This window comes from Aptenodytes patagonicus, chromosome 11 (assembly GCF_965638725.1).
Source record: "Aptenodytes patagonicus chromosome 11, bAptPat1.pri.cur, whole genome shotgun sequence".
In the NCBI taxonomy this organism is placed as follows: Eukaryota; Metazoa; Chordata; class Aves; order Sphenisciformes; family Spheniscidae; genus Aptenodytes; species Aptenodytes patagonicus.
The window spans coordinates 22,914,901-22,927,839 of record NC_134959.1 but is presented as its reverse complement, the minus strand read 5'-3'; the positions used below and the strand labels follow the sequence as shown (position 1 = coordinate 22,927,839).

The 12,939-nt window shown below is 52.6% G+C and overlaps 1 protein-coding gene across 1 annotated transcript in view; it reads left to right on the top strand.

The window, feature by feature from the left end:
- The window catches only part of HYDIN (HYDIN axonemal central pair apparatus protein), a 154,942-nt gene that overhangs the window by 128,439 nt on the left and 13,564 nt on the right, over nucleotides 1–12,939 (top strand). The window contains exons 55-68 of the mRNA XM_076349217.1: nucleotides 110–278; nucleotides 557–795; nucleotides 1,112–1,226; nucleotides 1,879–2,083; nucleotides 2,451–2,686; nucleotides 3,307–3,458; nucleotides 4,445–4,637; nucleotides 5,545–5,653; nucleotides 6,249–6,509; nucleotides 7,098–7,240; nucleotides 7,570–7,788; nucleotides 9,542–9,702; nucleotides 10,517–10,629; nucleotides 12,234–12,480. Of these exons, the coding sequence (XP_076205332.1) occupies nucleotides 110–278; nucleotides 557–795; nucleotides 1,112–1,226; nucleotides 1,879–2,083; nucleotides 2,451–2,686; nucleotides 3,307–3,458; nucleotides 4,445–4,637; nucleotides 5,545–5,653; nucleotides 6,249–6,509; nucleotides 7,098–7,240; nucleotides 7,570–7,788; nucleotides 9,542–9,702; nucleotides 10,517–10,629; nucleotides 12,234–12,480 (2,562 nt within the window). The remainder of the gene's footprint in view (nucleotides 1–109; nucleotides 279–556; nucleotides 796–1,111; nucleotides 1,227–1,878; nucleotides 2,084–2,450; nucleotides 2,687–3,306; nucleotides 3,459–4,444; nucleotides 4,638–5,544; nucleotides 5,654–6,248; nucleotides 6,510–7,097; nucleotides 7,241–7,569; nucleotides 7,789–9,541; nucleotides 9,703–10,516; nucleotides 10,630–12,233; nucleotides 12,481–12,939) is intronic.

Genomic DNA, 12,939 nt, shown 5'->3' with positions numbered 1-12,939 from the left:
TGGGCTCTTTCCCTTTTATTATTTTATGGTCCTATGCAAAGTCCTGGCTGTGCTGATGGCACCGGTACTTTTAACTGCAGAGGTCTTCGTTCCTTCCCTTTCTCCCCAGTTTCAAGCTGGAAACCGCAGATACCAACATACCTGACCTGGCATCCCACTTCACTATCCAGCCGCAGAAGGGCGTGCTGACTGTCTCTGAGCGCCCCGTGCAGGTCCAGCTGCTCTTCCACCCCAAGATGGAAATGAATATTGAGGAGAAACCCATCCTGCACTGCCAGGTGAGCTGCCTGGGCCAGGCGGTGTTAGCACACCATGTCTTGGGAGTGTAAGCAGGACACGTGTCTTCTGGAAGGAAGGCTGGGGAATCCTCTCTCATACATACGCAATCAAGTCTTTCAGAAACAATTTGTGATGCTTCCTAAGCAGAGCTGAAAATCTGGCTCTGGAGGAGGCGTTTAAACAGGGAGGGTGAGCTGAGGGGGACTCGGGGTGGCATCAGGGGACAGAGATAGAGGCTGGCCTCTGCTGTATTTACCAACCCCTCCTCCGGTTGCAGGTGATTGAGCCCAGCGTCTGTGAAGGAGGCGAGACCATCGCCATCATCCCAGTGAGAGTGTCAGCGAAAGCTGTGTTCAGCAAGTACAGCATTTACCCTGCCTCGCTCATCAACTTCGGTGCCATGATGAACGGCACCAGGAAAACCTGCACCTTCACGCTGGAGAACGAAGGCATCCTCGACTTTAAATTCCTCATCTACCGAGCAGACCAGGATGCACCTGTATTGCCAAGGAAAAGGTGAGAGAAGACCCGCACCACCCTTCCTGCCTGAGGAGGCACCGCAGCATGGCTGGTGTGTGACAGGTCACTGTCCGTTTGCGTCACTGGCTTGTGGACAGGGAGCGGAAAAATGCCTCAGCGTCCCCGTGTGTAGGACGAAGCTGGTGATATAGCTGATCTGTCCATAAGCTACAGCAATAGGTGCTGCAGGCAGCCCTCCGGGAGCCATCAGGAGCAGGGAGGCTTTCCTCCATGGGGAGGAAGGCCAGCTTTGGCCTCAGAGAAAGGCAGAGGGAGCTCAGCGTGATGGATGTTTTCTGCTTTCTCCTCTCAGCGCACATCAAATGAAATCTGCCTGCTCCCACGAGAGTGAAAGCTTAAGCAAAATGACTCCCTCAGTCAAGCAAAGCAAGCACTCGCTGCAAAAGGATGCAAACCTCTTCATGCAGGTGGGTGGCTCCTGCTCCCCGACACACGCCGCTGCAGGTGGTGTGGGAGGATGCTGCTGTGCCCAGGCTGCGGGCTCATCACCACGGGATGGGACATGGTCTGCGTGATGGAGGTCCATCATCTCCCAGCCACAAGGAGAGGCAGGAGCTGCTCAGTCGCACTGACAGTCCCGTGCTCTGGCTCAGACCTGTAGTTGTGGGGTCAAGAGAGGGGAGCGGGTCCTGTGTTTGGTAGCTGCTAGCCAAAATAGGTCTGTGAATATCACAGATGCAGAATGTCCCTGTTTGAACTCCCAGGCCATAGATATCAGATGACCTTGCTTTTTCTTCTTCCCAATCCCCTCTTTCCTCTCATCATTTCTCACGGTTATTTCCGCTCTCCTGTTTTACCCCTGAAGGTTGAAGGATCCCAGCTACCACCTTCACCCTTTACACCCAAATTCCTTTCCCTATGCCACTCAGGACAGGCCTGCAGCTCCTCCTGGCTTGTTCATCTCATCCTGGGGCTGCCTTTGGGCCATGGAATCATCCCTCCCTGCCCTGGGACTGGGGGCTCGGGCCCGGCTGGAGGACAAGGAGTGGCATACTCCTTGCTGGGGCTGCTCAAGGTAAGGCTGTTAGACATCGGCCTCTCCTGGGACTCTTTCTGCAGGCTCGCTTCACTGTAGGCATGTTCACGGTGTACCCTGGCTTTGGCTCCATCCCTCCTGGGGGCCAGCAGATGATCACGGTGGATTGCTACGCAGAGCCACTGGGGACATGCAAGGAGCACCTGTCTATCGATATCAGCGACAGAGACCCCAAGGACAATCCCCTCGGCATCCCCTATACCCTGTTTGCCGAGTCCTGCCTCCCAGGTACGCCCCGTCCGCAGATTCCCATGGCCAGACCTGCTGCTGATCAGCACCTAAACTTACTGCTTGATAGAGAGGCACCCTGCCCCTGAAGTCCCATCTTAAAATCCTCAGAGGTTCCAGTCCTTTTCAAGTCCGCCAGTGGCGAGAGGCTGGGAGGGATGCGTGGAAGGATAAAAGGAAAGCAATACCCTTTAAGAATGAGGGTGACTGAGCTCCACCCTCACAGCCAACTCCCCCACCCAAGGTTGGGTTTTGCAGTGACCTGGGCAGAAAGGGCTTATCAAGCCTTCTGAGAGGCCAACAGGGTCCAGATAAATTCAGCAGGAAGGCTTCTCCAGCCCCAGCCCTCCCTCTGGTCTGCTTGCAGCATTTGTGGTTGACGACATAGAGTCCATCTTTGAGGAGCATCGAATCTGCAGCAACATCAACCTCTGCCAGATCCTACAGACAGTGGAAGACAAGGGCGTGTTCATCACAGATGAGAACAAGTTTATCTTCACCAATGTTCTGGTTGGGCACCGGGCCGCAGCTCGCTTCAAGATCCGCAATGTGGACAAAGTCCCCTGTGACGTGGTCCTCTCCGTCAAACCCATCCCCGGTAAGGTAAGAACAAGAGGCCAAGGTGGCTGTTGCTCTTTAAAGGCTGGGTGATAGCCTGCCTTGTTCTCCAGATTCATTCTCTTGCCCAGACTAGTCCAGCTCGGTGCAGGTCAAACTACAGGGGAGAGCAGCAATGCCGGGGCGACAGTTGGGTTGAATTCAGCGTGTTTCAAGCAAGGTTTTGGCTCACCCCTCTGGGTCTTCGGTGGGAGATCTGAACCCTTCTGAATATCTCTCGGAAGCACACTCAGAGGGGGGCTTTTACTGGACTGATGTGCCAGGGCTCAAAGCAGACCATCTCCTCAGGCTCCCTGGTCTTTTCCTTCTCTTTAAAGGCCAATTCTAGATTATTTGCAGGGTTTTCCCTGCAGTCTCTACCTCCCATGTATGCTGGGGTGGCTGCCCAGCGCTCAGAGCAAGCTTTTGCACCCCTGGGCTTTACGGCAGCTCCCTGTGCGAGGTCAGCACCGCTTTGGAGTCACCCCCTGAGATGGAAGGAGCCTGTCCAGGGAAGCAGGGAGGAAAACGCTGCCTGGGGCTGTTCCCCATGATGCATACATGAATAAGACTGCATCATATTGAAGGATGTCTTCTCCTAACACCACCTTGCGCATTCCCTCAAGCTTAACAGCCGCGTTAGCGATGTTTTTGAGGTGGATCCCGTTCGGATGTGTGTGCCCAGCCGCTCCCACGCCTTTGCTACGGTGACCTTCGCTCCACAAACGATGCAGAACTACCAGTGCACTTTTGAGGCTTCCCTTGATGTCCAGGCAAGGTAACTCGCCCTGTGAAATCTTGGGGGGGGAGGACCTTTCTGATAGCTGCCTCTCCTCTGGGAGGACGTAGACCTCTTGTTAACCCTAATGCTTTCAGTAGCCTTAGGTAGAGGGCTTAGCATTAGATAATATCGGAGGCAGTAACTACTCGATACAGCAGAGCAGAAAAATAAGGGTCATGGCTTAGCCTATATGAGTGGCTACGAAGACAGTGCAACATTAGGTGGCCAACTGGAAGTTATTGAATCAGAAAGCAATGGAGATGTGCAACAGCTGAGCTGGGGCTTTCCAAGGACAAAGGTTAGATGAAGAGGTTTCTGTGCCAGCAAGTCAGCATGCATTATTCCCTCCTTGTCTATGTTAAAATGAGATGATTCGATGCGATTACCTGGGGTATATTAAGATAGTTTATGTTAAGGAGCAATTGGACCCCTTATGGAAGAGGAGCCCAGTTCCTCTGTCCTGGGACCTGTGTTCGTATCAGGGCTCTGACCTGCTCTTCCCCAACCCTCTCGTCGCTGAACTGGGACAAGATAAGTCAGCTTTCTGCCCTAATGAGCAATTCCTGGTTTAGTGTCCTTGGAAATAGTCTTTACTGATGGTGTTATTTATTTACTTCTCCCTTCTTGCTTTTATACTGTTTTCATGCTGTGCCTGTGCTTTTTGCATATGTCTCGTATCACTGCAGCCAGTGAATTTGCCGTGTGTCATCTGTTGCCTCATTATTTACCTGCTCTACTGCGTGATTCAATGAAGTGAAATGATTTTTAACTGTTATTCTGGAAGGCTCTGGCTCTTCAGAGGAGATTCCTCTTGTGAATGGCCCTGATCTGACTGGGACGAGAGGGGTGAGGGGGAGCTCTGTCGTGGGGTACCAGGAGCACCAGCCAGGGAAAACGCAGTGGGTGGCACTCGCTTCACTGCTTGGCAAGTGGGAAATGGGTTAGTACCAGCCGTAGCGATTTCTCCTCTGCCTCTCCTGCAGCCCTGCAGCAATTAAAGCACAAAGCCTGACCTTCAATATCAGTGGAGATGGGAATCTGCCTCGGGTGACGGTCCTGCGCCCGGTCCTTCACAATAAGAGAGGGAACCCTCTGCTGCTCTTCAAGAAGCTGTTGCTGGGTGATTCAGAAAAACTCCCTCTGGTCCTTCATAACGGTGGCATCGTACCTGTCCAGGTGAGGACCTGCTCAGGGAATGCTCTGGTCTGGGAACAAGCCCTTGTGCCATGGAAGAAAGGCGCCAGAAAACATGGTAGAGATGCACAGATATGGTAGACACGCTACTCTATGCGTGCAGTTGAACATCAAACGAAACCCTTTCCTTGTGCTCAGAGCCACTCCGTCGCAGGAGAATAACCCCCTCTGACTTTCTGGAAGATGCTTTGGCAAACCAGTGGGAAGAGTCTCGTTTCTCAGCCAGATCCCTCTAGGAAAGTTCCGTCAACCCTTCACCTTTGTCTCCATCTCCTTTGCAATCACTGCTGCTGTCTTCACTAGTGTCGACCCACCCTTGGGTTTTGTGCCGGTTACTCTTTCCGCTCTGTGCCTCAGGGAACTGCGTGGGAATGGGTCTCAGAAATTCTTTTTAAGGAAATGACTGACTTCTACTTTCCAGGAAGGGTGTTCCTCTTGGAAATGTGGTTTTCTGACCAGTCTGTCCTTTTCAGTTCAACACAACCCAAGGAAGTTGGTGGGGTATTTTTCCCCGTCTCTCTTCTCGCGCTTTGGTTCTCATGTGGGAATGTGTGATGTCCTAGTTACATTAGATTGTATTTGATCACGTTTTACTACGTTTTAATTGAACTCAGTTGTAGTTTAATTACATTCTGCTCGTTACTTTTAGTACTTTCTCTCCTGTTTGGTTATATTTTAATCATATCCCAGTGCCTCTGAACACCTTTTTTTTTTTTTTTTTTTTTTTTTCCTTCTGTCTGATTTCACTTAAACTTTGTGCCAAGAGCTGTGTTTGAAGCAGGGAAGCGTGCTGGGTTCCCCGTGCTGGACCAGCAGCAGTAGGGTGTCAGTCTGCGTGCCATCCTGTACGCGCACCAGCGTGGTCGTGCTCTGTGTTCCCTTTTCTCAGTTGATGATAGACCTGTTGGATGAAGGGGGAGTTTTCTTCCTGAAAGCCAGGCCCACCACACACTGCATCTACCAGGCTGCAGGCGTGAAGGAGGACTCTCCTGGAGAAGGTAAATTCATTAACCATAAAGTGTGGTCATCCACACAGGGAAAATGTGTGCCCTGCTCTTGGCTTGGCCGAGCAGCAGCCAGATGTTAGACATCGTTTCTTTCCTGGGGCTCTCTGTTACCCCTAGCTTTTCACGTGGACTCTTTGCAGGGTTTCCTCCTAGCAAGTTGTAGGAAGTTTTTCTGTTCTTCTGGACGTGGTGGGTTGAGTTGTGGGGAATTATCACCACTTGAATGGACTGTCTGAGGTCTCTGCTGCGTGTGGGGAGTTACCGGTCTGAACGGAGGCAGCCCTTGAGCCCACAGCCAGCCAACAAAAGCCAAAACCACCCTTTGACTCAGCTTCACATACGGCAGGAGCTGGCTGGAGGCAGTTTGAGTGAGAGCTGGGTGTTAACCTGAGGCTAAGACACTTAAGCAGTGATATGCATGGTGGTGTCATAGTCTTGTGAATACGGGAGGAGGGTCTGGAACCGGTAATGGGAGAACCTGTGCTTAGAGGCAGCTGGGTTTCAACTTCTTATTCCTTTTATAGCCCGTGGAAATATTTCCTCTGTACGGCTGTATCACTTGTCTCTGATTTCCATTGCTGTGCAGAGAGGAAGCCCCACACCGCTTCCCTGGTCCTGCATCACGGGGAATTAGCAGAGTTTGACGTGCTTTTCAAACCCAACCTGGCCCAACGTGTGGAAGGGAAGATCCACCTGTCAGTGGTGGACAACCCCTATGAAGAGACCAACATTCAGCTGGTGGGTGAAGGCTACGAGGATGACTTCACGCTAGATAACATCCATGGACTAGTGGCAGACAGCAAGGAGGAGAACACTGAGGGCAATCTGGAGGAAGACATAATCGAGGGTAAGAGAGGAGAGGCTGCCAAGATGGAGCAGGGAACAGGAAAATACACATTTCTGCTCACCCTGTGCCGGTGCAGGTGTGGTCCAGACTTAGCGGACAGATCCTGTTGCCTTTTGTAGCCTGCAGGGCAGCCACACTTGAGAATACAAGGGAAGAGCCTCTGTCAAGGGGGAAGCATGCAGGCTAGCAGGGAAGGGTCAGAGATACCAGCGTTCAGCTGAGTATCTCTAAAAGGAGGTCTGCCAGCCCACGGTATACTATGGAGATGAAGACCACGTATGATAATTTGTGTCCTCTATATAACCAGACCTGTGCGGTCGCCCACCGGACCTGGTGGTCTGTGAGCGTGCCTGCCATGTGCACGGAGGCAGTGTGTGCTGCACTGCACGTCCCCCTGCACAGACACAGCCACGTGTTTAGGGACGTGTCGGGGTGTATCTCTGAAAGCGGTAGGATGGGGAACGGCATCTCCCAGAGGGAGGAAGGCTTGGAGCGAGGAGGGGAGTTGGACATGCGTGTGCCTGTGCATGTGAGGGGGGTGGATGGACCTCACCGCACGCTGAGACCCCTTGCTCTCATTCTTAACAGCTGCCAGAGTGGATCACATCCAGTTCGGGGACTGTCACATCGGGACACCCTACCCCGTGACCTTCACCATCACCAATCGCAGCAGGGTGGAAGGGATGCGGTTTGAGTGGCTGGCAGGCACCCCGTTTCACTTCTCCCCCCAGGTGAGTTTGGACAGCTCTGTCTTTCCCTGCTGCTCGAGCCCTGCCCGGTGGGTTCCTGGGAGCTGGCAGGGAGTCACCACGTATCGGTGAGAGCCCACTCCAGTGTCACGTCCCTGGCTTTGCTGGGGCAGGGCTGTCAGCCCCGCAGAAAAGGCTTTGTGTTATGGGAGGTGGCATCTTTTGTTTGTACTTTTCTCTATCAAACCTCAGATAAATACACAGTAAGATGCAGATTCCTGGCACAGCTGCTCACCACAGCAATCCCTTTGCTGTCAGTCCTGCCCTTGCCAGTGATTCCAGTTTGGTCTTGGCTCTCTGGTTCTCCCTAGGTGGGACACCTCCATGCTGGCTGTGCTAAGGACATCACAGTGACCTTGAAATCGGATGTCGCAGTCGCCTTCAAAATGCACCCTGTGAAGTGTAAGGTGGCTAGGATCGCCTTCCAGCTGCCGCCAGAGCAGGTTACCGACTGGGACGACCGCCTGCGCACCGTCAAGTGGGTGGATGCCATGAAGGGCCCGGCAGCCACGTGGCCTGTCAAGAAGAAGGTAAGAAGCACAATAGCAAAAGCTAACCGAGCTTCTACAAAAAGAGCTGCTGACGGCAGCAGATCGCCGTCTCTGCTGGCTAAGCAGCTCCTGCTTCCTCCTGACATTTAATCCATCTGTGAGGTTAACCAGCAGTGTGTTTTAGGGGAGAGGCGGATGCCCGGTGACCTGATATGCTCACACAAGATGGGGAAGTCTTTTTGACAAGACACATTTAGCCACATGCAAGCTATCGGTCTCTGCCAAAAGCTGAAGTGTTGCAGCCTGTGTTGAATGGGAGGTCACACTTTATGATAACACATTTTATGGTGTTAAAATCTCTTCATCTGATTCAGTGCCTTTTCACCAACAAGGAGTTAAATCCGCTGCACTCTGTCTCTTGTTTCGGAGAGCAACACTAGCGCTCTTCTATGTATGCTGGCTAGCCCACCAGCACATCGTGGGAGAGCTCTGAGCTCTGTCTACACCGATACCAGAGATCTTGGTTGCGGTCTCTATAACGTGTGGGATATCTCATTACGGGGCAGCCCAGGCGCTGTATGGCAGTCACGCAGGAGCCCGGAGAAATATCATCTCCAGAAACTCTTGCTTTTACTGTCATTATTGCCAAACACGCTTATCTTGGGTGATGGTTCTTCCCTAGTTTCTGAACCATTGTAAGACCTGTAAAACAAACTTCTTCCCCATCAGAGCATCAGCACTCGGAGACTTTCCTAGTGAGTTCATTCCCGCCCCAGAATGCCCATCCCCAGCCCCCACCAGCGTGGCTGTTGCCCCACACGTGATATCTGGACAGCGCTTTCTCTTAAGATGTCATGGTTTAACCTCAGCCGGCAACTGAGCACCACACGGCCGCTCGGTCACTCTCCCCCCCCGGGTGGTATGGGGGAGAGAATCAGAAGACTAAAAGTGAGAAAACTCGTGGGTTGGGATAAAAACAGTTTAATAATTAAAATAAAATAATAATAATAAAAGAATATGCAAAGCAAGTGATGCACGATGCAGTTGCTCACCACCCGCCAACCGATGCCCAGCCAGTCCCTGAGCAGCGGCCCCCCCCGGCCAACTCCCCCCAGTTTCTATACCGCGCGTGACGTCCCATGGTATGGAACGTCCCTGTGGCCAGTTGGGGTCAGCTGTCCTGGCTGTGCCCCCTCCCAGCTTCTTGTGCACCTCCAGCCTTCTCAGTCGGCAGGGCATGGGAAGCTGAAAAGTCCTTGACTGGTGTAAGCACTGCTCAGCAACAACTAAAACATCGGTGTGTTATCAACATTGTTCTCACCCTAAATCCAAAACACAGCACTGTACCAGCTACTAGGAAGAAAATTAACTCTATCCCAGCCGAAATCAGGATATAAGACAAGAAGGAAAAGGTGCTTTCTAGGTTTGTTCATTCTTGGGGTTCTCCATCCACAGAGCTCCAGGAGGGGAACTTAATCCTAATTTAGAGGCCTGTTGGATTTACAGGGGGCCAGGAAAAAGGTCAGACGCTCTACAGGGTTGAAACACAGGGACTGATACCCAGCCATAGTCCCCATGGGTGTATTCGCAGTCGTGGTGGTGATTGCTTTGATCAGTAGGTAGAAACAAATACTATAGCGGAAGGGTCAAATTTTGTCATCTTTCCAGGGAAATAAATGGGAACGGTCCTTCCTAGCCCCTATAACACGGCTGATTTTGGAGGCCGAAAGACTCCCTGCTCAGTCTGGCTTTCTGGGCTCTGCTCAGTGATTCTTCCCTGTCCTGTTTGGAGGTGATCGAGACCGACCCAGAACCAGCTCACACTGTCCTGGAGAAGAGCAGCCGCGAGGTGGAGCTTCGCCTCAGTGCTGTCGTTGACTATGCTGAGTTCAAGCTGGATACGGACGTGATTCAGTTCAAGGAGACCTTGCTCTTCCAGACGAGGACATTCACGTGAGTGCTGGAGGCCAGGCAAGGACCGCGAGTGGGAGCTGCCTTTGCCCAGGGCTGACCCAGTGTCCGCTTCCCCAGAGCCACGCTGTGCTCTCCGGTGGCCTCTGCTTTTCCTTCTACTCATGGTCCTGTGCCAGCAGAGGTTACACTGACGTGCTCATTGCTCAGCCACTTAATAAACCTCTTCTAATCTCCAGCAGGCTGATCAGCCTTGGAGGGGGATGCTGCTGCTTGCTGGGTCTGAGGTTTCAGCTTCCACACATCCTGGGGGCCTGGAGATCTCCCACATGTGGACCTGAGTTCCTCTAAGGCTTTACGTTCAGTCTCACCTGCTGTTCTTCCCTTTAAACAAATAATATTTTGTTTCATCCTTTCCAAGTCCTGGCTGGGTGCTGGGGCCCACATATCTGCACACAAAGCCAAGCAGGAGACGGTGGCCACCGTCCTGCCAAGATGTGTCAGGAGAGGTTGTTCTGCTGAGAACGACCATAGTTTTGCTTTCATTGCATGTTGCCTGTCCTCATCTGCTCGAGGACGAGTGCGCCATCAAAATAATGTCAAACTGAGACAGAAAGACCAGAATAAGACCCTTGGATTGAGTCTCCTGGGCACCATGCCTGCCCTTTTCCCTTTAACTTCCAAACTTTGAAATACTTTGTCTTGGGGCAGCCCAGGTAGACATGGCAGAGCTGTCTGGGGAAGAAGACGCTACTCAGCATAAGGAAAGGGACACCAGGAGCCCACCGTACAGTGTTGCTTTTCTACTCACTTTGTATTTATTAGACTTTTCCTCTTTATTCCTCCTTCTTTTCAGTTTCCAGTTGTCCAATAGAGGGAGTGTGGCCCTGGAATACACCTGGATGGTGGCTGTGGAGGACGAAAGGGCAGTGAGCCATGCAGGGGAGCTGCTCCCGCCCAGTCTGGACGGTAAGGCACTAGCTCTCTGTGGCAGCTGGGGTTGCCCGGAGCGTTACAATCGGTAGCTGAGGGCTGGGGGGGAAGACCATGCCACTTCACCCTGAAACATGAATTGATTTTTTTCATCCCTGTCCAGTCCTCCACTTTCATCAGCATCTTCCCAGCTCCAGCTGGAGACTTTCTCCTTGCCCCCTCTCTGCCTTTCAGACCCTCCTATGCTTGCTCTGACATTTGTGCTCTGTGCAGGAGCTCAGGGGAGAGCCACGTGGTGGGTCAGGACTGGGAATGGGGACATCAGGGCACCTCTTTGGGAAGCCTCTGAGACTGGGAAAATTGATGGTGTAACAACGAGTTAGCTGACCTGCAGTCACTATCTGTGTGCAATTCCGCAGTCCAGGGCAAATGCAAAGTCGTTGTCTAAAATTAACCCTCCTAGCTCAGGCACCGGAGTGTTTGCTGCAGGCAGAGACCCCGCTCACAGCAGCCGTCGGAGCTCAACGGCGGGGCAGTGATTCATTAACCTGCAGTAATGTGTTTTGCGTCTAAGCGCACGGTCTCCTTGGGAGCAGCGTGGTTCTGCGGGGAAACAGGGCTCTGTGTCCAAGAGGTCTCATCAGGAACAGGAGTGAGGAGAGCTGTCAACCCTTGCGTTTCCTAGCACAGGCAGCTTGCCTGATGGTCAAGATGGGGGACCTCAGTCAAAGTCCTTGACGCTCTGAATGTGCTTATCTCCCTCTCCTGTGGGTCCTGGCGTTGGCTTTTCTCCAGCACAGGGCACACTCGTGCTGAAGCCGGTCTGCTGGGCTGTGCCATTAGCTGTCTGGTCGTCGGTTATGAAAGCCTGACAAAGAGGAAGGAAGGAAAGGGTGTGAAGGACAGAGCAGCGCTCTGTTAAAAAAACAGCAGCGCTGTTCCCCAAAGCCTTCTCTCCGCCACACACAACAAGCAAAATTCAGTTCTGTAGGCAACAGGGGAGCAGGACTTACCACTGTCCTGAATGCTAAGCGCTGAGGCTGGCTGTACTGGGACGTGAAACGGCGCCCCGAAATTTTCCCAGATGCTGTAACAGTCACCTCTACTGTTTAGTAGTACGGTTTGGGAGTGAACGCTGGCCAGAAACCATACTGCAGGAGAAGTCTGCATCTAGCTACCCAGTCCTGGAGATAGAGAGTTTAAGAGCATGGAGTGAAGCAGCTGGGGCCCATTTAATTTGCTAACAGACATAGCCTTCCTGTCCATCATCCAAGCGTCTTTACAGAGTGATGTTCAGCGGTGTGTTTTGATTTAAGCAGTTCTCTGGGTCTCTGCCGGGCCTTCTCACTGTACTTGCTGCCCCTCACCCTGTTCTCCCTCCTGTCTGTTCTCACTTTCACACCTGTCCCCGGGACTTTCTGGGATTACGATTTTAGCAAGCAGTAACACAGAAGCAAAAAGCAACCTGACCGCTCTCCCTGTTCCTCATCACGGGGAGTCCTGCTGAAGGCACTTGGCCAGGGATGCTCCAAGTGCATCCCAGCTCCCTTCTGTTCACCTGCAGCAGGAGGCAGAGGTGCTGGGAACAGAGGACTTCCTTCTTGAAAGAAGATGTCCCGCTAACCTCTTCCTTACCGCAGGGGATTTCCTCTCCTCCACTTCTGGTGCCTCTGGGAAGCTCCGGTCTAGCCGTTGTTTGAGCCAGCCGGGCCGCACCCTGGAGCAGGTCTCTTCTTCCCTGAGCTCGTCTCTGAGCACCGTCAGTGCCACCCCGCTGTTCTCTGTCGAGCCTTGCAGCGGCACCATCCCTGCCGGCCAGGAGCAGCTCTTCCAGATGAAGTTCTCTCCGACGTACGTGGGGGACTTTGAGAGCCGTATGCTCTGCAGGTAGGAAACATCGAGGCTTGCTCACTTTTCAACTCATGCTACCGATGGATAGTCGTGGTATTGCCTCTGATTGGGGTGGGTGGGACAGCCAGCCCCAGAGAGGCAGCGAAACAGCCAGCATACGGGAGCAAAGAAAGATGATCATCTGGCTTTGGTAGAAGCAGGTATGGAGACACTGGGAAAAGGCATTGTATGAAATATTAAGCTCCTGGAGGGTTGCAAAATCTGGAATGAGAGATCCAGAAAGTCTGTCAAGGGGCCAGCCGGTCCCTAGCTATGCTTCCTTATCAGACAAGCACGGCCTCCTTATCTACATAGAAACCCGTGTGCTGCAGTTGGCCTCTAGACACGTAACTGTTCATGTTTCTGCCATTTCACCTCCGCTGCCTTCGAGGCAGGCAGTGCAATTCTGTTCGATTTGCTGCTCAGTGCTTGCACGGAGAGGGGATGCAACACTCT